The sequence below is a fragment of the Ambystoma mexicanum genome, chromosome 8, assembly GCF_040938575.1.
Source record: "Ambystoma mexicanum isolate Mex_15411 chromosome 8, UKY_AmexF1_1, whole genome shotgun sequence".
Taxonomy (NCBI): domain Eukaryota; kingdom Metazoa; phylum Chordata; class Amphibia; order Caudata; family Ambystomatidae; genus Ambystoma; species Ambystoma mexicanum.
In genome coordinates, this window is record NC_090929.1 from 23126602 (window position 1) to 23152387 (window position 25786).

At 49.1% G+C, this 25786-nt stretch overlaps 1 protein-coding gene across 8 annotated transcripts in view; it reads left to right on the top strand.

Annotated features, from left to right (window-relative positions):
* Window positions 1-25786, top strand: part of SPTAN1 (spectrin alpha, non-erythrocytic 1) — a 514843-nt gene that overhangs the window by 282622 nt on the left and 206435 nt on the right. For all 8 annotated transcript variants that reach the window (XM_069609174.1, XM_069609169.1, XM_069609172.1 and 5 more), the window contains 5 exons: window positions 17128-17227; window positions 17420-17617; window positions 17706-17852; window positions 18123-18226; window positions 22304-22466. In XM_069609174.1, the coding sequence (XP_069465275.1) occupies window positions 17128-17227; window positions 17420-17617; window positions 17706-17852; window positions 18123-18226; window positions 22304-22466 (712 nt within the window). The remainder of the gene's footprint in view (window positions 1-17127; window positions 17228-17419; window positions 17618-17705; window positions 17853-18122; window positions 18227-22303; window positions 22467-25786) is intronic.

Genomic DNA, 25786 nt, shown 5'->3' on the forward strand with positions numbered 1-25786 from the left:
TATTTTTCGGTCAATCGAGACAGTGTGCTCAATCGATCATCCTTCCGGCTAACGGGACCCGTTTTTCAGATTTTTCAACGCCCCTCAAGGGCTGTTTTCATCGTGTTCCTCCTGTAGTCTTCCAGATGTTATTCAGGGCTACACCGCGTGGATCATGTAGCACGAGAAGGACACTGCTTTCCTCTTCAAGCTGTGCTCCGATTTTGGTTTGTGGAATGTACACATGGACGAGCATTCCCAGTGTCTGTACTGCCTGCACCCGACACATGAGGAGACGACCATCCGGCTGCTGACGGATCTGGGGTTCTATGTCAATTATCCAAAGCCCTGCTTGACACATCGCAGAATGCACTGTTCCTAGGTGCCAGGCTCAAAACTGACTTCTGCTTAGTGTCGCCCTCGGAGGAGAGGATACCGGCCGTGCTGGGGAAGGAACAGCTGTTGTCAATGAAGACCGCCTCAGCGCGGGCCATCAAGTCTTTGATCGGCATGTCGTCGTGCTTCTACTTTATACTGCTATGCAGGTTGCGGATGCAGCCTCTTCAGGAGTTCCTGGACACAAGTGTCCGTAAGCTTTGCACACAAGATTCCAATCGGCGAGGCCCGGGCCACTTGGTTTCAAAACCCTCCATACCAGGAGACATTCACCACAGATGCTTCCCTGGAGAGCAGGGGAATCCCACACCGGATGTCTGCATGCCAGAGGCCTGTGGTTGCCGGAGAAGGATCTCTACATCAATATCCTGGAGCTGCGGGCAGTGTTCTGGGCCCTCAAGTCATTCCTTCCGTCCCTGAAGTGCAAGGTGGTGAGGATCTTCACGGACAACATCACCATGATATTCTACATCAAGAAATGGGGAGGTGGGGAGAGGGGGGGGGCCGGGGCAGATCTATAGAGCTCTCCAAAGAGGCACAGAGCTTGTGGCACTGGGCCGCCAGACAAGATATGTTCCTCAACCCTTTTCACCTGGCGGGAGTGAAGAACACCATTGCAGACTCAGCAGGGAGTTGTGCTCCTGCCCCGAGTGGGAACTTGGACCCCATCTTCACCAAGTGGGGATGGCCCCAGATCGATCTGTTTGCGACGGCGGTGAACTCCAAATGGCAAAAATTCGCCAGCAGGTTCTACCAGCCGAGGAGCATGGGGGATGCTTTCTCCTTTCCGTGGGAAGGCCGGTTTCTGTATGCATTTCCCCCGTTGCCTCTCCTGCTGCGAGTCATCAGTCACTCAAACAGTGCCGACGCAGGATGATACTTGTCACCCCGGCGTGGCCGAAGCAGATTTGGTACCTGGACCTTCTCAGCCTATCAGCGTCGCCTCCGGTTAATCTGCCAGTGGTTGCGGATCACCAAGGAAGGAGACGCAATCCTGCTCCATGACCCAGGATTGCTGAACCTGAGGGCTTGGCTCCTGCAGCCCTAGAGTTTGGGGATACGAGTTTATGGTGGACAGCAGGGAGGTGCTTGCCAAGGCCAGGGCGTCTTCAACTTTTAAATGCTGCAGTCAGAAAGTCGAAGCATTTCTCTACGTGGTACTGGTCACAGAAGATCAACCCTCTGAGGGTCACGGCCCTGCAGATACTTCCATACTTGTTGTGCTTGGCCAAGGCGGGGCTGGTGCATGCCTCTATCGAGGTGCATCTGGCGGGTATCTCCCACTACACCAGGTCTCCTGGAAGATCTCTTTGGTCCCATTGTCTCGTCAGGACTGTTTGGATCTTTCCCGCCGGTTGAGGCTCCTGCCCTGGTGTGGGAACTCGACGTGGTGCTGACGAGGCGCTGACGAGGCTCATAGGACCCCTCTTCGAGCCTATTCATCAGGCCCTTCCAAGTTCCTCTCGTGGAAAACGGCTTTCCTTGTGGCCATCACCTCTGCCATGAGGGTGGGTGAGATCCCGGCCGTATCCTGCATCCACGAGGCAAGGGTGATGCTGCGGACACACCCGCTTTCATGCCCAAGGTTCCGTCAGAATTCCACCTCAACAAGCCTTTGGTGTTACCTGTGTTTTTTCTGAAGCCTTCGTCACGGCTGAAAGGGCCTTGCATTCACAGGACATTGCTCGTGCCCTTAAGTACTACGTGGCACAGGAAGATTTTTCAGAAGACTTCTTAAATGTTTGTGAACTTTGGTCCTGTGAACCATGGGAAAGCCTTGACCAAGGTTTCCATTTCCAGGTGGCTCTCCAGCTGTATCGCACACTCTCATTGGTTGGCCAACCGACTGCTGCCAGACCAATTCCACCAGAGCGATCGCTGCGTTCCTGTCTGGTGTGCCCCTGCTGGACATCTGCATGGCTGCTACGTGGCGGTCTATGCACACCTTCATGAGGTTCTAATGCGTCGACAGGGATTCCAGAGAGCTGGGTCGGCCAAGCAGTGCTACGCAACCTGTTCGCTTGAGATGGGGCCTGTTCCAGAGGTAGAGTGATTGCTTCTGTGGAGCCTTGACACCTCCTATATTTGTGTAATGTTGTACTGCTATGTATTCTTTATTCATGAGCATGTGAATCCATGCCAGACCCCATGCTAGAGAAGGAACTTACCTGTAACTGTTGTTCTCCAGCATGGGTCTGGCATGGATTCACATGCAAACCCTCCCTCCCCTCTGCGGCTCTTCGTGGTCATAATGCCACTTTACATGCTTACCAAATTCTGAAGATGGCTGCCAGACGAGGGGCTTAGGGAGAGGGCAGTCATTGGCTGGAGGCAATACGAGTACAGTGATTGGTTTAGAGGAGAAATATAGTTTGTAAGTGAATGTTTTTTTCTGATGCTTAATCTGCATAGAATAACATGCTGTGCATATGGTCCGACATCCAGTGGTAACTGCAGAGTATTGTATCTTGTCTTTCGGGGACCGAAAGGGGACGTCAGCATAGGCGTGTCTGTAACACTATCCCTATCGTGACGTGTAGTGTACCCAAAATTCCTCATGCGCCGAGGTCCTTCAAATTGTTTTTTCCGCCCAGATAACTGGTCCCCTCATTGTGGAGCTCTTCATAAGAGACATTGTTTATCCTCGTTTACCAACTTTGTCGGTTTATTTCCCTAAAGTCAGTTTGACTGTGCTTCAAGATACGACGACGAAGACTGCAGGAACTTTCAACGGCGGTGGATCTTGACGCCTAATATCCGGTGGCAGAGTCATCCATGTGGCTGGGCCTTCAGGCCGGCCTACACAGTAGGGAGAGTGGGATCGGGGTGGACATGTTTCGCTATGTCTCTCCTCTTTCCCCCCTTTACCCTCTAGGTCTGGTCATCTCTTTTATTACCTTTCACTATGGAAAGGACACCATTTAGGTTTTGCCCCTCTTGCAGGGTCAGATACCCGGGGAAGGATGAGCACGATAAGTGCAATAATTGTCTACACCTTGACCATGATGAAGCATGGTGCGCGGCTTGTAGACTCCTTCGACCCAAATCTCTTAAGGAGTGCCGCGTTAAGCGGTGGGCTATGGCATGTCACGGGTTGGATCATCTTCCCCCACCGCCACACCCGCCAAAAGTGACAGGGGTACTAGCGATGACCAGGCATCCGTCACGGATGCCAGTTACCTTAGGACAGACCCACCTAGGTCCGCCACGACTGTCCCCAACCCTCTAGGCCTGAGGCAAGTCACGCTACAGGGACAACACCCAGGGACAGGGGCGTACATAAACCCTCGCTAAACACATAAACCCTTCAAATCCACCCCACGAGTTAACGACTGTGGAGTGCCACAAGGATCCTCACTATCACCACTGTACTTCAACATCTACCAGACTCCAGTTATCAGAATCTTCAAAAAATACAACATTACATGCTACAACTACGCAGGTGATACTCAAATCATCTACAAAAAATCGAAGACACCCAAGCCGATCACTCAACCCTAATCGAGTGTCTAAAAGAGGTCTTCAACTGAATGAATGCCAACAACCTAAAAATCAACCCAGGAAAAACAGAAATCATGATCATATCCAAAGACCAAGAGAACGAAACCGCCATCCCGTGGCCAACGGAACTAGGAACCAAACCATCTAAGGTAGTAACAAAATCTGGGAGTCCTGATGGACAACACCCTAACCTTAGAACCACAAATAAATGCAACAGTCAATTAATGCTTTTTCCTCCTCCACACGGCAAATAGAATTCTACCGTTCCTCTCCTTTACGCACAACACACTCACAATTGTCACCCTTGTCATGTCAAGAATCGACTATGTAAACAGCATCTACCTCGGAATACCAGAATACCTCCTGAAGAAACTACAACGGATCCAAAATACAGCAGCCAGACTACTCCTCAAATTATTCAGAAGAGACCACAACTCTCCTGCCCTAAAAACACTACACTGGCTCCCAGTAAAACATTGCATCACCTTCAAAACAATGTGCATAACGCACAGGGCAATCGGTGGACAAGGAGCAGAATTCCTACAAAAGAAAATATCAATCTACAAGCCAACGAGACTCCTCAGGTCAAGCAACGAAAACCTGGAACAACATCCCAAAAGAAATAAAACACCAAAGATCACCTAAAATTCAGGAAATTATTAAAAACCTGGCTCTTCAACACCACAGACTCAAACTGAAAACCGAAACAGAAAGGAAAGAATGAACTAACTTAAGAGGACACTGACAACACCCAGAACTGACCAAAAAACTCCCACCGCGACTAGACAGATAACGCCAAGTCAAATAGAATACAAGCGACACCCATTAAGACAGAGTCAACAATACCAGCCAATTCCAGCTAACAGGTACCACACTGTTAGAGAGTTATCTAAATGTTAGAAATCGCCACAATCGAACTGAGCTGTGGACAGGTAGACTGGCCGTATGAGTGGAATAGGAAGGCAGGTAAGGTTATGAAGGTAGTTGATGGAAGTGGAGGACAGAAGGGAAAGGGGCTGTGAATACCGGACAAGCCCAGATCAGGACAGAGGCGCTGAAATGTCCTCACACCCCTTCTGGTAAGAGTACGCTAACCCATCACCTCACTTCAAGACAGAAATGCCAACTAACCAATCCACTAACAGCTTCTCCCTCTGCATACAACTCTCAAGCTCCAAACCAAACACAATCACAAACCTACAGCACCACAAACCGCACAAACTTCACTACATTGCAACAAAACCAAAACACGCATAGACTCACACAACCGTACACGACGACTACCGGCCGCAAACCCCTCAAGCCCAGCCAACAGACCCACCGGGCTGAGGCTGCCAACAGCACACCAATGCTCTTGCACTTGTCCAGCTTCCTCCCACTAACTCACCCCTCCTTTCCCCACTTTGTTTCAGAGCCGCCTGAGCGCCAGGTGACCACTCCGGTGGTGATAGTGTGCGGTACAAATGTCCTTTTAACATTAACAACCCCTCCCTCAATTTCGGAGAGTTCGTCAAAACTGGTGAAAGCGCCAACAGGACCGCCGAAAATTTCGATGTGTTCCTCTGATCGTGCAGATCAACAGCCTTCCTCGCATCAGCGTATTGCGACTGGGCCCTCGACAATTAAGGGCACTACTTCAAAATCACATGTGGCCGGCGAAGCGTGCTCATTCGACACTCCGCCCCCCAAGTCCCCGGCAGCACAAAAATCTACCGTTGGGCCTTCTAGTCAATCAATAGGTGAAAAACCTACCGCTAGGCCTCCTACCGCTGGACCTACGGCACGCCCCGATTCACTGAGTATCACGAGGATCACTTCGGCAGTGGGATTGATGCCTAAGCAGATATCGAAACGCAAAGAGCGTGCAGCTGACACGACTGAAGACGCGCCACAGCACCCCGATGCTCGCGAAGACTGAGGATAGTCCGGAGCCTTTATCTAGCGCTATTGCTAATAAATGTCGGCGCCAAAGGCAAGAAAATTAAGATTTTCCACCTTTTACACCTTCTGGTTCATCTAAATAGACCAGGGAAGGACACCTCGTGAGGATACTCTCTATGTCAAGGTTAAGATTTCCTGGAAATTTAGAATCTTCACAGGACCATTTAATTTCAAACCAACTTGAGGACGAAATTCAAATGGACACATACCAAGATATCTATGACGAGGAAGAAGAGAATACCTTCCTACAATACTATACTGCAGATGACCAGGCGTATGCCACGGACAACTGGGAAGACACTCATCAAGTTGATACGGAGCTATGGACACTCTACTAACAATCAGGACCCTGATGTCCTATGTGTGGACTCCCCTCCTTCCACCCCGGCCCGCCAAGCATCCCCAATAGACTATCAGATGGCCTTTAATGCAATCTTAAGGAAGGCAGCCAATCACTTTCAGATCCCCACCCTAGAAGCAGTACCTGAACAAGATTTTGTGTAGGACATTCTTAAAAAAAAAAAACCCTCCAGCCAAGCCAGCCCTCTGCTTAATTCCATTAAAAGGAGACTGGCCTTCTCTTGCCACACAAGCCCAGACCAGTTTAGTTTATTATTTGTATAGTGCCGCCTGGCCCTGGGGCATCCAGGCGCTTTACAACATAACAATATAATACAGCATGGTCCGTAGGTGGACACCACAGAAAGTTTAGAGCATTATCAAACAGTTACAGGTAATGTGCAAGGTATTGCAAACAAGGCAGAATTTACACGGGTTGCAGGCAGTAGCTGCGATAATAGGGTAGAGATGGGCGTTCTAGGCTTCTTTGGTCAGTAACCAGGTTTTGGCTTTGTGTCTGAATCTATGAAAGGACGGTTCAGATCTAAGATCGAGTGGTAGTGCGTTCCAGAGTTTAGTGACAAGCACAGGGAAGCTAGAGCCTCCTGCTTTTTGGAGTTTGTATCTGGGGATATTTAAGCAGTGCGTTTGAGCTGATCTGGTTGGACGAGATGGGGTATGGTGAGTGAAGTTGTCGGATAGGTATCTGGGCGCTTGGTTAGATAGGCATTTGTGAGTGAGTGAGAGGGTTTTATATTCAATTCTCTGTGGTATAGATAGCCATTGGCATGAGCGTCTGACGTTGGAGATGTGATTATGTTTGGGTATGTTCAGGGCTGCTCGAAGGGCGTTATTTTGCATAACTTGCAGCTTATTAATGTTTTTCTGGCTGGTGCCCAGGTATAGAGCGTTACAATAATCGACTTTGGAAAGGACTAGCGCTCTAGCTAAGGTGGTGCAGTTGGAGGGTGAGAGGCAAGGTCTGCTGGCATTGATGAGCTTACAAGTGTAAGCAGTGGTGGATGAGATGGCGTTGATCTGTCTTGTCAGTGTGACGGAGGAGTCGAGGTAAATCCCTAGGGTTTTGACGCTGTTGGAGACGGAGATGTTATTGCCGTCGATAGTGAATGACTGGTAGAGTTTGTCAAGTTTGTTGAGTCTGGGTTGGGAGCCTAGGAGAAGAAGCTCAGTCTTGTCATTGTTGAGGCACAGGCCGTGCTTGGCCATCCATTCTTGGATAATGGAGTAAATGTTGAGTGCTGTGTTGTCTGTGGAGTAGTCGCCTGTTAATGGGATCAGTATTCGAGTGTCATCTGTATAATTCGTGTAAATGACACCCAAGCGATTCGAAGAGGGGTTTTGTAAACACATTGTATAGTGTAAGGGAGACGCAGGAGCCCTGAGGGACGCCACATGTGACTGGGGCTGGTTTGGCAGAGGCTGTAGGTGCAAAGACTCTCATGGATCTGTTGTTCACGAAGGACTGGATCCACGCGTTAGCATTGTCTGAAAATTTGGCTGCAGAGGATGTCGTGGTTGACCAGGTCGAAGGCGGCCGATAAGTCGAGGAGGAGTGCAAGTTTGCCATTGTCTTTGATGTTGTCCATTTGTGTCTTGAGGTCAATCAGTGCAGTCTCAGTGCCGTGTTTAGGGCGGAAGCCTGATTGTCTAAGTCCTAGTAAGTTGTTTTTCTCAAGGTGGTTCTGTATCTGAAGGTAGGCAGCTCTGTCAAGGATTTTTAGGAGGAAGGGTACAGTCTTGATAGGTCTATAATTGGTAGGGACACTTGGGTCTAGGGTGGGCTTCATGAATAAGGGAAGAACCCAAGAGTCCTTAAGGTTGTTAGGCACTATGTTGGATGTGAAAGATGAGTTAATGAGGGATGTGATAAAAGGAGCAAGATGTTTGGCTGCGTCTTTGATGACTGGGGCCGGGCAGATGTCGCCTTGGCATTTGGAGGGTTTCAGCGAGTTGATTTCTTCAACCTCTTTGGTAGTTATGGTGGAAAATTCGAATAGGTTATTGTCATCCCTTTGTGGGGTGTGGGTGTGATTGGAGGGGGTGGTGTGATCAGCGAAGGTGAGACGTTCTTTCTTAGACTCTATTTTGGCTTGAAACATGGCAATTTTGCCTAGGAGAGCTTCTTGTATGCACGTACACCAAGAGATGTCTTTGTTACATGTATCTGGAATGGGTGAGGGGGATTCGAGGTCTCTCAGGATGTTGAAGAGCTCTTTGGTATTGGATTTGGCGTTGCAGATTCTTTCATTATACATGTTTGTTTAGTCTGGATGATTGCTGACTTATAGATATTGGAGGCCAGTGCGTAGGATGTCTTATTATTGGTGGATGGTGACTGTTTCCATGCTAATTCAGCTTGTCTTTTGGTTTTGGGGAGCGTTTTTAGTTCAGGGGTGAACCGAGAATTGAGATGTGCGCGTGGTTTGGCTTTCCGTAGCTTAAGTGGTGCTACAGTGTTTATGGCCTTAAGGATAGTTGTATTGTAGAGCTCTGCTAGTTCAGTGGGGTTAGTTGTGGTGGGTGAAAAGTCGATGATAGGTTGGAGTAGAGGGGGGAGTTTCTCTGCTGTGATGTTTATTTCTTGTGAGTGTGCTTGGAGCATTAGGTGGAGGCACAGGTGTTTGAGTGCCTTTGTTGATGGTGAAAGTGATGAGGTGGTGGTCGGTCCAGGCGCATGGTGTGTTGGAGAGGATGGTGGTATTGCAATTAAGATCAGCTATCCAATCAAGGATGCAACCTTTGTTGTGTGTGGGTTGCGAGATGTGGTGGGTGAGTCCTAATTCTGAGAGGGTGTTGGCGATGGTGTTTGCTTTGTCATCTTTCTCGTCATTGAGACCTAGATTAAAGTAGCCTAGGATGAGTAGACGTGAGTTGGGTTTGGTATTGTTAGAGAGTAAGAGAGCTATGTCTTCATTGAAGGATAGTATGGGGCCTGGCGGTCTGTAAATGAGGTGGGTGGTGATTGTGCATGTGTGGGTTGTGGATAGTTTGATGGTGAGTAATTCTGCGGGTGGGAGGGATTGGTTTTGTATGTGCCTTTATGTTGAGGGAGCTTTTTGCGATAATGGCTACTCCTCCGCCGTTTGTCTACGCGGTAGATAGTATAGTCATTGGGTATAGCTAGCGCTAGTGCAGGGCCGGAGACTGGGTGGAGCCAGGTCTCGGTAATAGCTATGAAATCAAGTTCATTGAGGGAGATGATGTCGGCTATATCTAAGGCATGGGCGACTAAGGATCTCGCGTTAATGAGTGCACCTTTGATTGTTTCGGTGGTATGGCATGGTTTTTTGATGAGGGTGCGAGGGGAGGAGACGTTCGGGCAGGGAGTGATCTGGTCAGTAGGTGGTATAGTGTGTGTGTGAGATGAATGGCAGGTTTGGGTTTGGTGCGGTTTTGTTTATTGCCTGAATTGGGAAGGGTCGAAGAGGTGTGTGTTCTAGATGTGAGTCGGGCGAGTCTTGATGTGGCTATGCTGGGGTAAGAGTTGCTAGTAGTAAGGTTCATGAGGGTAGAAATGCCAGGGGGGGGGGGTGGTCTGTATTGCTTTTTGGAGGCTGGAGGTATCTGCTATACGGTGAGATTCAGTGGTAGGGGCAGGCTGGAAAGGGTTTGTTAGGTAGGAAAGGGGTAGGACAGGGGATGGGATGATGTCTTGGGCATGCTGGTCTGCTAAGGCCATTGGGGTGGGAGCGGAAGTGTAGCCCTGTGCAAGGGATGTCATGAGGGACCAAACTGAATGGAAACATGAGGAAGGTCCAGGTTAACATAGCTGATGTTGGATTGGCCAGGGGGTTTCAGTGATCCTGTGTCAATGTGCTGGGGCGCGAACCGGCACAACGGTAGATAGCATGCTCAAATGGTGATGCACAAGTAGGTAAAATTCTAATGCACACTTAGGTAAAATCTAGGTTCAAAAGCTAATGCACAACCACAATCCAGTACACAATATGCAGCTCAGGGCAAGCAGGTAGGCCAGTACACAATATGCAGCTCAGGGCAAGCAGGTAGGCCAGTACACAATATGCAGCTCAGGGCAGGCAGGTAGGCCAGTACACAATATGCAGCTCAGGGCAGGCAAAGTAGGCCAGTACACAATATGCAGCTCAGGGCAGGCAAAGTAGGCCAGTACACAATATGCAGCTCGGGGCAGGCAGGTAGGCCAGTACACAATATGCAGCTCGGGGCAGGCAGGTAGGCCAGTACACAATATGCAGCTCGGGGCAGGCAGGTAGGCCAGTACACAATATGCAGCTCGGGGCAGGCAGGTAGGCCAGTACACAATATGCAGCTCAGGGCAGGCAAAGTAGGCCAGTACACAATATGCAGCTCAGGGCAGGCAAGGTAGGCAGGTACACAATATGCAGCTCAAGGCAGGCAGGTAGGCCAGTACACAATATGCAGCTCAGGGCAGACAAGGTAGGCAGGTACACAATATGCAGCTCAGGGCAGGCAGGCAAGCCAGTACACAATATGCAGCTCAGGGCAGGCAAGGTAGGCAGGTACACAATATGCAGCTCAGGGCAGGCAAAGTAGGCCAGTACACAATATGCAGCTCAGGGCAGGCAAGGGTAGGCCAGTACACAATATGCAGCTCAGGGCAGGCAAGGGTAGGCAGGTACACAATATGCAGCTCAGGGCAGGCAGGTAGGCCAGTACACAGTATGCAGCTCAGGGCAGGCAAAGTAGGCCAGTACACAATATGCAGCTCAGGGCAGGCAAGGTAGGCAGGTACACAATATGCAGCTCAGGGCAGGCAAAGTATGCCAGTACACAATATGCAGCTCAGGGCAGGCAAAGTAGGCCGGTACACAATACGCAGCTCGGGGCAGGCAAGGTAAGCAGGTACACAATATGCAGCCCAGGGTAGGCAAGGTAGGCAGGTACACAATATGCAGCTCAGGGCAGGCAAGGTAGGCAGGTACACAATATGCAGCTCAGGGCAGGCAAAGTAGGCCAGTACACAATATGCAGCTCAGGGCAGGCAAAGTACGCCAGTACACAATATGCAGCTCAGGGCAGGCAAAGTAGGCCAGTACACAATATGCAGCTCAGGGCAGGCAAAGTAGGCAGGTACGCAATATGCAGCTCAGGGCAGGCAAAGTAGGCAGGTACGCAATATGCAGCTCAGGGCAGGCAAGGTAGGCAGGTACACAATATGCAGCTCAGGGCAGGCAGGTAGGCCAGTACACAATATGCAGCTCAGGGCAGACAGGCCGGCCAGTACACAGTATGCAGCTCAGGCAAGGTGGGATAATGCCCAATGGGTAGATGGGAACAGGTTAACAAGTCTGCATTGCACTGCTGTAGTGCATGGTGTCAGGTAGAGAGTATAGTATGGGCAAAGCAAGGGAATTCATAATACAAAGAATGCTATTATGAGCGTTGAGCTATGGCAAAGTCAGAGGTAGCATCAAAGTCATTTCACTGTAGTGAGTATTGGTGGTTTCTTACCCAGTTACACAACATCATGTGAGGGCTGGTGGAGAACGGGCAGGGTTTCAGGCCCTGGCCTCTGCAGCCTCTAGACAGGCTCGAGACAGGCACTGATCCTTTGTGTAAAGATCCTTGGTGGGAGGGCCAGCTTTGCCTGCCGGCTCACGATTGGCCCTGAAAAGGGGTGGCAAACCAATTGGATTGTGTTGTGCTGGTGACTCGGAGGAGGAGGTTTTCAGCAGAAGGGTCAGATGTCCTCAGTGTTGGAGCCGACGGCCATTTTTGAAAGGGAACACCTCGTTTGTTCTAATGGCGACTCAGCTGTAGTTGGGGCAATTCTCGTTTTTAATTGCATAAATTGCTACAAAAAGCAATTACAGCAGCTCTGGTGCTCAAATGGGTAAATAACACACGCTTTTTGCGTGAGGTGGCAGAGTAAAGATATTTTGCAAAAGTAGCTGCAAAATAGGTCTGGAAGCCTACTTTGCTTCTGGTAAACCCAGCAGGGAAGCTGGGGGGCACTGCTCCTGCAGACCAGGGCAGTCAATCCAAGGGTGGAGAAATTATTTCGGCCATCGCCTACGTACCCTCAATATATTAAAGGCCACGCCACCCCCGATTCCCTAGTGGTCACCACCACCTGGAAACAGGTGGGAGTACCCCTTGCTATGGGAGAAGCACCTCCCGATAAGGAGTCTAAAAGGTTATATGCCTTGGGTAAACCTGTTACCACTGCAGCTGCCTTTACCATGTGCATAGCAAACACCACTTTGCTTGCTAGTTAAGCTGATGCGGAATGGAACCTTATACAAGGTAGTCTCCAGGAGGTGCCTGAACCCGCAAGATCCAAATTACTCGCCATCGTGGCTGAGGGCAGGCAAGTCAATCAAAATGTTTTAAAGAACACTAGGATACTGCGGAGACGGCAGGAAGAACCATGGCGCAGGGCACTCTGCTTGAACGCCACGCTTGGCTCTGAAACTCTGGCTTTAAGCCAGAAACCCAAGCTGCTCTTATAAACAAGCCTATCGAAGAATTTGAATCTCTTTGGTAAAACAGTTGACGATGCATTGGAGACTGCCAAAAAAGAGCATGAAACTCTTAAGTCCCTGCAATAGATCATTCAAAAACCCTCCCCCCAGAGGGGAAGCGGTTTCCGCCGGTCCTTTCGATTCCAATCCCGTTCCACCCAAAACATCTACAACACAGGAAACAACTGGAACTCAAACCAAGCATCCAGCACTCCCGCCAACTATCCACATAGGGGTCAGCGACGCAGGAAAGGCAGAGGCCCCAACTCCAGGCGTACTGCAGCCTCTGGTCAGAAATGGCCTACGGATCCAGGTCCCCTCCCATGTCACCCCGGTCGGGTGGCGCTTAACATCTTTCCTTTCGGCATGGGAGGGGATTACTTCAGACCAGTGGGTTCTAAAGACAGTCGCCCACGGTTACTGCGTGGAATTCGCCCGACCTCCACAGTTCAGACCGCCCAAGACAAGACGCCTGACGCCAGATCATCTGCGAATCCTGAAGCAAGCGGTGGAAGCACTTCTGGAAAAGGACGCCATAGAAGCCGTCCCTATTCTTCAGGTAAACAAGGGTATTTATTCAGTGTACTTCCTTGTACCCAGAAAGGACCTCACCATGTGCCCTGTACTAGATTTGCACCCAGCGAACAAATTAGCCAAACCTCAAAAGTTTCGTATGGTAACTTTGCAGCAAGTAGTTCCACTGCTGAAACGGGGGGATTACATGACAACATTGGACATGAAAGATGCATACTTTCATATTTCAATGTTGCACGCGCACAGAAAATAAGTTTCATGATAGAGGACAAGCCCCATCAGTTCAAAGTACTCCCCTTCGGCATTGCCTCGGCACCAAGGGTGTTTACGAAGGTCCTGGCAATGGCAACAGCACACCTGTGCAGACTATCCGTCCCTGTCTACCCTTACCTCGACGACTGGCTCATAACGGGGGACTCTTACGAGACAGGCCTAAGAAATGCACAGAAGACAATAGACCACCTCTTCAGTCTAGGATTTCCCATCAATGAGAAGAAATCCAGCTTAGACCCCGGTCAAGCCAAATAATTCCGAGGTGCTCTGATTCAGACAAAGGAGGGTCTCGTCTTCCCCTCCAATGAGAGGGTTCAGAACATGCTTTCTCAGATCCCTCAATATGTAGCCAGTCGGGAAGACGCAAGGCAATGCGCTTGCTAGGTATGAAGGCGTCATGCATTTATTTAGTTCCCCATGCGCGGTTGCGCATGCGTTCCATGCAAGAGTTGCTCAACAGCCAGTGCTGTCAGGCCAGCGGACAATGGGAAGAGCTGGTAGTTGTCTAGCCAGCCCTCGTTCTCTCTGCAGTGGTGGTCGAGGGAAAACCTCTTGAAGGGAAGGGGAAGTCCTTCACCACCCCTGCAGTGGAAGCTACACTCACAACAGACACATCTCTCACAAGGAGGGGGGCTCACCTACTTCAGCAGTGCATAAAGTGTGGTCCCCACAAGTAGCATCCAACCATCTAAATCTGTTAGAGCTGCTAGCTGTGTTCAAAGCACTGAAAGCCTTTCAAACACAACTCCAGGGAAGACAGTTCTGGTCCTGACAGACAGCACCACAATCATGTACTACCTAAACTAACAAAGGGGCACACACTCTCCAGGGCTATCCAAGCTGTCCAAAAACATTTGGATGTGGGCTCTCAAGCACAAGATGTTTCTGTTGTCCCAACACGTTCCAGGGGAACTCGGCCTTATGGCAGACATGCTTAGCAGAAATGTACCACTGCCCTTAGAATACGAATGGCGTCTGCACGAAGACATCGTCTCCAACGTCTTCGCAGAATGGGGCTTCCCAGAGATAGATCTGTTCGCTACTCGGGAGAACGCCCAATGCCAAGACTACGCCTCCAGGTATTCCCAGAACCGCTCCAAGGGGAACGGACTCTGGATAGCATGGTCAGGGAAATTTGTCTAGGCTCCTCCCTGAACCCCCCACCCCCCGACTCCCCTTCTCAAGAAGATAGTGCACAAGATGCACCAGGAACCAGTTACCATGATACTGGTGGCCCCCATGTGGGCTCGCCAACCCTGGTTCGCTCATCTGATGGAAATGTCCCTCGCCCCCCCCCCAGTAAAACTACCCTGCCCCTACAACATGTTGTCTCCGCACAGGGGGAAGACCTTACACCCATGCCCACAAACTCTGAACTTAGCAGCCTGGCTCCTGAGGTCATAGAGTTTGGACACCTACAGCTCCCTCAGAGATGCATGGACATACTTAGGGAAGCCTGAAAACCTAACACACGTTATTGCAATGCCAGTAAATGGAAACAGTTTGTCATCTGGTGTAATACCAAGGGCGTCAATCCCATCGACTGCTCACCCACACACATTGTGCTGTACCTAACCCATTTGTTACACGCAGGACTGGTATTCAATTCACTAAATGTTCATCTTGCTGCTCTCTCAGCCTACACCACGTCACAACAGAAAGTGTCATGGTGGAAAATACCGGTTATTAAGTCTTTTATGGAAGGGGTTAAGAGAATCCATCCCCCCATTTCTACCCAGCTCCTGGATGGGATCTAAATGTGGTTTTAACCCGACTCTTGGGATCTCCATTTGAGCCAATGTGTAAAGCAAGTCCTAAAGACCTTACTTACAAGACCGTGTTCCTAGTGGCTATCACTTCTATTAGAAAGGTTAGCAAACTACAGGCCCTTTCTATTCTAGACCCTTTTGTTACTGTCCACAGAGATAAGGTGGTTCTGCACTCTCATCCCAGATTTGCACCTAAATTAATCTCGAAGTTCCATGTGAACCAATCGATCGAACTACCCACTTTCTTCCAGAATCCCACTAGCATGGCCGAAAGAAGCCTACACACACTAGATGTGCACAGGGCAGTCATGTTCTACCTGAAAAAACGAAACCAGTGAGGAAGACAAACCAGTTTTTTGTTTCAGTGGCAGCTGGCAGAGAAGGGGATCCCGTCTCTAAATCAGCTATCTCAAGGTGGATTGTCAGATGCATCACACTGTTACACTCTTGCTAAGAGAGAACTGCCCTTCAAGCCTAGAGCGCACACTACTTGGGGCACTGAGGCTTCCATAGCATTCATTGCAAATGTTCCCCTCAAGTCCATTTGCACAGAGGCAACCTGGAGTTCTGTACACACCTTTACAAAACACTATTGCCTAGACACTCATTCTAGATCTGACTCTCAGGTGGGACAAGCAGTATTAAGACATCTTTTCTCTACTGTTCCTTCTCATAACCCACCTCCAACTCCGGGTACTGCTCGCTAGTCTATGCACAGCATGTGATTCTAAGCAGATTAACAAGCATCAGAAGACATGCATTACTCATCGTAATAGTTTTTCTGATGATTGTATCTGCTTAGATTCAAATGCGCCTTCCCTACCTCCCCGCTCGGGGTGGAAGGAACCTAGACGTCTTACTACTTTCTCTCTTCATGTACTCACTCACAATAGCCTGGGGCTCCCTCATAGCAAAAAAATACAATCGGAGGGACCTCGGCGCGTGAGGGATTTTGGGTACTACACACGTCACGATAGGGATAGTGTTACAAACACGCCTATGCCGACGTTCCCTTTCGGTCCCCGAAAGACAAGACGCAATACTCTGCGGTTACTACTGGTTGTCGGACTTTATGCACAGCATGTGAATCTAAGCAGATACAATCATCAGAAATGCTATTACGGTGAATAATGCATGTCTTTTACCAAGGATTATCGGCCTGACAGCGAATGTTCATGAGCATGTGAATCCATGCCTGAGAACAATGGTTACAGGTAAGTAACTTGTTCCTTTTTGATATATGGTTTTGTGTGATACTACCTGCTAGTTTAATTTCCTAGTGTTTTCTGAGAGGCCTAATAAATAGTTGTATTCCCTCATAAGTAGGGAGATCTCTTAAACTCTCCCCCTTCCCTGCCACCCCCATTTTAGCAACTTATCAGCAGTTTTTATTTCTCGTTCGGGCTCATGTGTCTATTTTGGTGGTATTGAAAGGTTGCCCGTTTGTTCACATGCAGGCCTTGAATTCGCCTGGGGTTCTCTTCCTGGGCAGTGTCCTGTGAGTTTGTCCTGCAGCATGCATTAAAGCGCTCATTTAGTGCTCTTCTATGGGTTCCTAAAATGAGCAGTGTTTTTACCAGCACCACAGACCTCTATGTAGCCTAATTGTTTCTTGGGCAGTGCTCACTAATCGCCTTTCCTCATCTCCTGTTGAAGCATGGATTTTCAGTTAATTTGCAACTTTATGTGCCATCTCTTCCTGTACATGTCGAGTCGAAAAGGATAGTGAGCATTGACTGGCTCTTAATGCATCGGCTTGCAATGGCGTCATTTTTTAATTGTCTTCTATTATACTGTTGTATGATCTTTGAGTAAGGTTTGTGCAAGATGTTTAACAATACATCGAACTATCCATACAACATAACTCTTCCACAACCCCCTCCACTCCCCTTTCCTGTTATGTGCCGCAGGGACCTCATGTCCTGGATTAATGGAATCCGGGGGCTTGTCTCATCTGATGAACTCGCAAAGGATGTGACTGGAGCTGAGGCTTTATTGGAGAGACATCAGGTAAGCTGTTTACTCCTCTGAAGGCCAATCTGCTCACACAAGCATTAAGTTGTAAAGATCTTGCGCAGCAAAGCTTTACTTGCGCAGATGTTTGCCTAGGCCTCCCGTAAGAGGAGGGGGGGATATAGAGTACTTGCTGCATGTCTTCTCCACTGCATTTCCAGTTACATCAATGTACTACTCCTTCCTTAGGAGCACCGCACCGAAATTGATGCCAGAGCTGGAACATTTCTGGCATTTGAGCAGTTTGGGCAGCAGCTGCTGGCTCGGGGGCACTACGCTAGCCCAGAGATAAAGGAGAAGCTGGACAACCTGGATCAGGAGAGGGCGGGTCTGGAGAAGGCCTGGGTGCAGCGGCGGATGATGTTGGACCAGTGCCTCGAGTTGCAGGTATTTCTGTTGTGTGGTGTAGATTGCTTTTCTCGGGACGGGCTGTCTGTACGATTATCATAACCAATTTCTGGTCTTCTTTCAACAGCTTTTTAACCGGGACTGCGAGCAAGCGGAGAACTGGATGGCAGCACGAGAGGCCTTTTTGAATAGTGAGGATAAAGGAGACTCCCTGGACAGTGTGGAGGCGCTGATCAAGAAACACGAAGACTTTGACAAAGCTATTAATGTCCAGGTGTGTTCTAGGCGGTTGATGGTGCGGATAAGCTGCAGCGCTGAGTGGGGGGGGGGTGGGGTTTCGCTGTGTTGGTCTCAACTTCAGTGTGCACACGAGAGGGAGTGCCTCATGTGACTGGTTGTTTATAAATGTACTTTGAATTACAGGCATATCCTGGAAGCTGTAGATTGGAATAAGTGCTTGAGGATTTGATCAAGAGACTTGTGGAATGTCCTTTTGGAAGGAATTTTCATTGGAGGCACTTTCTCTGTATTTCTTCCTAAACAGGAAGAGAAGATCGCTGCCCTTCAATTGTTTGCCGATCAGTTGATTTCTAGTGACCACTATGCCAAGGGGGACATTTCTGGCAGGTGTAATGAGGTGTTGGATCGGTGAGTATCTGCGTCACTGATGGCATGATTCGCTCCTTATAAAGCTGTCAGTGTTCACTGAACACTCCCCACGCCTCCACTGTGCACATTCGCATAAGTACTTTCGGATAAGCACAACACAAGACCTAGAGTTTGTATAAAAAATAATACATGGGTAATAGTTGCTCCTGCCCACTCCTAAACTAAATGTATGTCCGCTATCTTGATATGATATGATAGGTTATTTATAATACGCTTAATACCCAGAGGTTTCTAAGCGTGGACCCGTCAATTGATTGCTCCGTGTCGTCTTGCTTCCAAGGCGAACACGTTGCACCTGAGATATCCTCCCGAGACGAGGACAATTACCACCAGGTAGCAGGCATACTTTAAGATCTGGAGTGGTTCGGGTCTCTTATGACCCTTTACTGTTTGTGTACATGCACTGTTACTATGTTAAGTGTAAACCCAAGTACTTATTTGACATTACAGATATTCTGTGTGACATATTTTTATAATGTGTGTTTTTCGGTATATTGTAGTGTTTTAACTATGTGTAAATTGGGATTAACTGTACTTCACTACCAGTCTCCTCCCTTGAGTGAAGCCCGACTGCTCCACCATTCCTACCCTGAGAGGGTTTGGTCTAATCTTTGCTTGGGATTCCTGTCTTGGCTGTAGGTGATGTGACAAATCACAGGATCTCGTCACTTCTCCCCAGAGGGGAGCCCTTCCACTTGAGGATGGGGAGGTGGGCCCGCTACACAACATTCCCCCTAGGGGGTGGCGGTCAGTGGGACCCGCCGGGTCTTTATTGTTCGTTTCCAGTTCGGCTCCACACGATAAGGGAGCGGGAACCGCCGGGCTGTCACTACCTGTTTCCTCGGCTCCCAGCGCTGCTGGGTTTAGTCCGGAAAAGTGTTGCCGCTGTTCCCTCTCACGGTGGTGATTCCACCATTTCTCCCCTTCTTCCCGTTCATCCCGTTCACACCCCTCTTGCGGTCAAGGACCTCTCTGCCCCACTTTCCTATGAACCCCTCAGCCCATCACTACTTCAGAAGACACAACCTTAACACACCACTGGGTGCTTTTGTGATAACACTTCCAAAATTAGAACTCGACACAAATCTACTGAATAGAGTGGAGGAGTAATGCGGATCGCTCCTCTGTGGCAAATATGGCTTACTGCGAAGAGTAGGAACTTTGGAGTAAGACCGAATACTCCCGTGAAAGAGTAGGACAACGAACCTCCGCTGCGGAGGACCTAGCTAAGAGGCATAAAAACCAAAGAAGGTCTTGCATTAGGGAGTTGTGTTAACCAAGCAGGTGAAGCCTGTGAAGTTCAAACAGGGAGAGAAAAGCCAGGGCATTCCATGATGTCCTCAGTCGCGAGGACATGGATAACGAAGAGGACCTTAAGCGTTGCAGGATCCGTCAGGGTGCAAGTGTGTGTGTGGCAAGTAAAGCCAGGTGGTGGCGTGACCCCAAGGACGTCCTGCGTGGTCAGACAATGACGTCAAGACCATCCAGCAGAATACTCAGCAGAGCACGAAGCAGAGAAAGAAAGGAAGGCGCTGTAAGCCCTTATCGAGACATGTTATTCTGACCCCACATGAAGAACCAGTGATGCCAACACAACAAGCTAGCGGTAAGGGGAACGGCGAGAGACCTGGGAGGGACCACAGGCAGGTGCTGAAAAATAGAGTGTCACGAATACCGAGAAATTCATCATACTCATCCCATTAACTGTAACAATAGTAACAAATATACTGAATACTGAGAGACTCGTACTAGTCTCTGTGATGGTAAAAGCAGTACAGAGTGTAACAAATACCGAGAGACTCCTGCTCTTCTCAGTAGCACGAAAAGCAGTAAAGTGTGTAACGAATGCCGAAAACTTATTGTGGTCGTCTCACTTACAGTAAAAGCAGTGAAGAGTAGAAGAATACAGATAAACTCGCCCTATTCGTTCCAATAACTTTGCAAGCCACACAACACCTTACCAATATCAGGGGGCTTGTCTTCTTGGCCCAATCAGTGTGAAAGCAGCAGAGTATATATCGATGACAGAGGGACTCCTCTCACTCGTCCCTGTGATTACAACAGTAATGAAGACACTGAAGAAAGTCAAGACTGTAATAATTGTCTCAGTGGTTGGGAAGGCAATAGCAAAGAGACAAGAACCTTTATGGTGGTTCCCTTAAGTGGAAGTGTTTGGAAGATAACAAAGTGATGCAAGGGCTCGGGGACACTGATCTCCGTGGAATGAGAGACTGTGAAACAAGTACAAGTGAGAAAAATATTGAGCCAAAAGAAAACCAAAGGACTAGAGGCCAAGAACCTAGAGTAGAAAACGAGCAACTGTAAATAAGTCAAGACTGGGGATACCCGAGAGAAGGTGCACGTCCCCTTGAGGAATTAAAGGAACTGATAAATTACAAGGAACTATCTGAATATAGACTATTAAGGCTGAGAAGTCCTATCCAGGACAAATGAGTCCTTCCCCTGGAACCCCTTTTTGTTTAGTGAGTTGATAATTAGTGGTAGGGACGTTTTTTGGACAGAGGACTGACTATTTTGATTTGGGCGACCTTACTGATGACTAGCACCCTAGATTCTGTTAGGCAGAGGAAACCTCTATTTGGTAGCGATCGATAGGCCTTTTGTTTATCATATACATAACATTTGGGGTAGAAATGCCACCTCTTTGCCCGTCTTCTTCTGACCTGCCACAGTTAGTTAATCTTGCGTGCCTCCCCAGAAGGCTCTGGAGTAATCTTCCGGAGGGCTCGACCGGGCCCATTCAGGATGTGCATCACTGACGAGGCCTTAGATGAAAACTCCTGGGGAGGGGGGGGCAGGATTGATGGGGGGGGGGGTGGCACAGTTTAGGACTTCCAAGGAAAATATACTTGTGTGAAACAGAAGTCAGCAAAAATAACTTTTCAAAAATGTAGTTCTACAAGTAATGCACATTGTGAAGAAGCTGCCAGTAATAAGGTTGCTAAAAAAGCTATTATGTGCACAAAAGTTCAGGGATATAATGCCAACAATGACTGAAACCCTTAATGGAACCTCCACAATCACCCAACTCTGTTCTTAACCCTTAACCTAACTCTAATTACAACCCTTTGTCTACCCAGAACCCTTGCCCAACACTACCCCTTCAGCACACTAAAACATTTTACTTCCAACATGAACCGTGAACCTAACGCCAACCCCATCACCAGCTCAACACTTCCCCTAATCCAAAACCTTGCTCTAATCCCAATCTTAGCCTTTCCCTAACCACAACTCTTAATACTTGCGCCAATGCTTACTGTGGTGGAGGTTTTTTCACCAACTTCTGGTGAGGGCCATTTTATCCACCCTAATCCTGCAACAGTGTGGCTCCCAAAAGAAAAGACCAGACTCTCCAATGGCAGCTGTAGCCGAGCCGTCAGGGACGGAGGAAGGTTGGCAGGAAGGTACAATTGGTCCCAGCAGACACCCCACACTGGAGTACTGTAAAAATACAAACTTTATTACAAGGGCACACATACATTCTCCAGCATGGGGTCTGGCATGGATTCCCATGCTCATGAATATTCCCCATCGTCAGGCTGGGAATCCTCACTAAAAGTAAAAACAGATTCACTTTCTTAATTTGAACCAAAATGTTTACTCTAAACCGAACACCTAACCTAAACCAGGCAGTCACAAGACCACTAAACCCTAACCCTTACCATGGCAGCGCTCAATTGTGGCTACTTTTCCACTGCTTTACTTGACTACATTGTGTTTGGTGTTTTCACTGCAGAGGTATGTTCACCAGTCTTTTCGCCAAGCTAGATTGTTGGTAATTTTTTACCTCGGTTTCTGACAGGCCTTGCAAATTCTACTCGGCCACTTGCATAGTGAAGGAGTTTTTCTTACGGTTGAGCACCATTTGCATGGTACTCTAACTTGTTGGTGAGTACAATTAAATTCTGGGATGTTCGCAATTTTTATTTCACAGGTGTCTGGAGCCTTCCTACTGCTCCCTTCTCGTATGTTATTTGTTAATTTGACTTTTCCCACACTTGCAAGTCCACATCTGTTTGACTCCTTGGTCCACAGGTGGCGCCGTCTGAAAGCTCAGATGATTGAGAAACGGTCCAAGCTGGGAGAGTCGCAGACCCTTCAGCAGTTCAGCCGTGATGTGGATGAGATTGAGGCCTGGATCAGCGAGAAGTTGCAGACAGCCAGTGATGAATCCTACAAAGATCCCACAAACATCCAGGTAGGTGGCTGCTGGATGGTGCTGTGACACAAGGACTCATCTGTGCTAGGTGCTGCACAGGTATGGAAGAGATTGAAGCTTCAACACTTCTTTCTGCACAGAGAAACGATGCACGGTGGAGTCTTAACAACACTGTTGCACCCCCCCACCCCTTCAAGGAGCCAACTTTTATCTCCCTTTGAAGGTCCGTGCTACATACTCATTTGTTCCTTTAGGATATGGGAGGTGGTTTTGTATCTGCCAGGACATTGTGGCCGTCTCCAGGTAAATGAGCAGGGTGGTGCGCACGTGGCTGTTTCTAGTTCTCACTCAGCATTGCCCGAGCTCTTGTCTGAGTACCCGTGGCGTTCACAAGCCGGTTGTGGTGGTAGATGTACCCAGTAATTATCAGCATGGAGCGTGCCATTAGAGCCACAAATGTTCATATGGTGACCTTCGTGAGGTTGGGTTCAAACTCTTGTAAGTGTATGCACATGACTACTCAGCAATCTGAACTTTGGGTGTGAAAACCCCACTGTTCACCATTCATTGAACCTGCAGTCTGGATGTGTACACCCCACTGCTTAGGAAAATGTGTTTGTTTGCCAATGCAGTGGGCAGCTCCAGAACTTGGGTGCATGATAAAGTTTGCATGTGAACCCAGGGTGATCTTTTCATTAATTTTGCAACATTTGCACACCACGTGACCAATGCTAAGCGGTTTGGCTTCTCTTTCTTATCACGGGTGTTAGCCTTCACCCTAGGGTTAGTGGTTGTAGCACCAACAGAGGTTGGTACAAAAAAACTGCTGTGTCGGGCTGTATCCTTGTTGCTTCTTCTCCCCTTTATTTTGGGTGCCCAGAGGGACTTCTGGAGGAACCCCACTGTCATTGCAAACCGTTATCCTTATGTAGCGGAGGTGATCCTCCAACGCACCTTATAGGGCGAAGGGTGTAGGCGGGCCCACAATATACAACTTGACCTGTCTCCAAACCCTGCTCTCCTGGGTTTGAGATCACCCTGGTGTACTTTGATAAGCAGAAGGTAAGGGTAGGGAAGATCAAGAGGTCAGGGTAGGTAGCTTCACCAAATACCCCTAAGGAGGAACCACAAGGTTAGAGAAACTGGAGCACACAAGGAGAGGCGGATAAAAGGAATGCTGGTGTACGGTTCTTTTTAGTTTTAAGCTTTCTTATATACTTTTCCATTGCACCAGCACCATTTTGTGAATTTTTTACAAAAAAAGAGCGAAACACTAGACAATGTATGCAACTTAAATTCTCCTAAGCAGCTGCGTTACTAAATAAATGAAACGCAAATAGAGTCCTTTAAAAATATAAAATGTCTTAAATAATATAAAGTCTTTCTCCAGCACGAGGTCTGGCGTGGATTCACATGCTCATGAATATTCCCAGTCATCAGGCCGGGAATACTTTGTAAAAGAAAAAAACGGTTCCACTTTCACCTAGAACTGTATTTCTCCTCTAAACCAAACACTGTACTCTGGATCATACTGCCGCCTTTTTTTTTCTTCGGACGAGGACAGGTGTCCATACACACGGTCCAGGAGGACATGGGTGGTGACGACGCCGGAAACGCTGAGGGGGGCGGAGATGGCAGAAATGCAGACAACAGCGCAGGGTCCAGTAGGCCTATGGTCCGACCCCCTCCGAGGGATGTATCGTTGGACATTCTTTTGACCCTGCACACCCTGGTGTTGGAGATTCAGAGAAGAATGCCGATGATACCGCCGGACGCGGTGGTTCTGGACCACCTCCGACAAAAAAGAGGAAGAGGATCAACCTCCACACATGCCCTCCCTCCCTAGGAAACAGACTAACACGGCCGACAACATGGCTACGGCGGGCGGTTCGCAGCAGCCAAGGGCTTCTCCCCCAGACGAGGTGGGATTGTTACATGCCCTGGTCGCCAGAGCGTCCGAGCTCTTCCAACTGATGCCAGAAGAGACCAAGAAGGAATGTTTCCTTTACCAACGGCGCAAGGCCAAGAGGAAGACAATCTTCGCAGTGCCTCTCCTGGGCGACGTTTGGGAGAAGTGTTAAGCTTTTGTGAGAAACCCGGCCAAGTGGGATAGGCTGGAGAAAAGGTACGAGGTGCCGGAATCCGCACCCAAGTGCCTACGTTTGCAGACTTCCCCGGACTCAGTGGTTTCAGAGGCAGCGAGAAAGAAGTCGTGTAACCCCTCTTCCTCCGGATAGCGAGGGGAAGAAATTGGATGCCATGGGAAGAAAGATGATCTACTCGGCGGCATCAACAGGCAAGGCGGCCAACGCACTTGCAATCCTGGCCAGGTAAAACAGGGAGCTGTGCTATAAGATGGCCCAGCTGCTGGAGTTCCTATCCGACAAGCGGGTCGAGGCGTTTTCCATCCTCTAGGAGGGGAGGTGGCATCAGACAATGCCATCACGGTGGCCATGGACGTCGCGGACACAGGGTTCTGACAGATGGAACGGTGTCTGCCTCCGTTGTTGTGGCTGGCTGAAAGCCACCAACTTCCATTAGGAGGTCCAGGCGAGGGTGCTGGACATGCCATTCGACGGGGACAACCTCATTGGGAAGGCTGTCGACGAGTCGTTGCAGGCCATTAGGACTGCCACTGAGACGGCCCATGCCCTGGGCACTCTTCAACAACACTGCCCTTCTTTTTTGCCTCCGGCGGCAAGTCCGGCGAATCGTCGAAAGTTTTCGGTCGAGGGTCCTCTTCGTACAGTCAACACTCCAGTCCACGACTCAGGAGGCCTACAGAGGCCGTTCCAAAGCTTTCGGTGGAGGTGGCTGACGTCGTCGCTCCCAAGGTGGCACGCAGGCCCCATAACAAGATTGAACCAGCCAAGACGTTGGGCCCCCACCCCTTCACCCTGGTGGGAGGCCGGCTGGCGCGCTTCGTCAGCGAGTGTAAGATCTCCCCGACCGATGGGTGCTGGCCGCTCTCGCCCACGGACACACTCTAGAGTTCCAGCAGATGTTTCTGCGGATACCAGGAGCAGCACATCCCTCAGCAGCACATGCCTCAGCTCCTGCAGGAAGTATGGGCCATGATGAGAAAAGGGGCGATAGTCTACTTCAGATATTTCTTGGTAAAGAAATGGACCGTGGGCTGGAGGCCCATTCTAGAACTGCAGCGTCTCAATAAGTACCCCCAAGTCGCAAATATTCAGGATGGTCACATTGCAGCATGTGCTTGGCCAACTGGAGGAAGGAGACCTCTTGACGTCGCTAGACCTGGAGGACGCATTCTTCAACGTCCCCATTCACGAGAATCATCGGAAGTTCCTGTGCACCGTAGTAGAGGGAAGGCACTACCAATTCAAGGTCCTTCC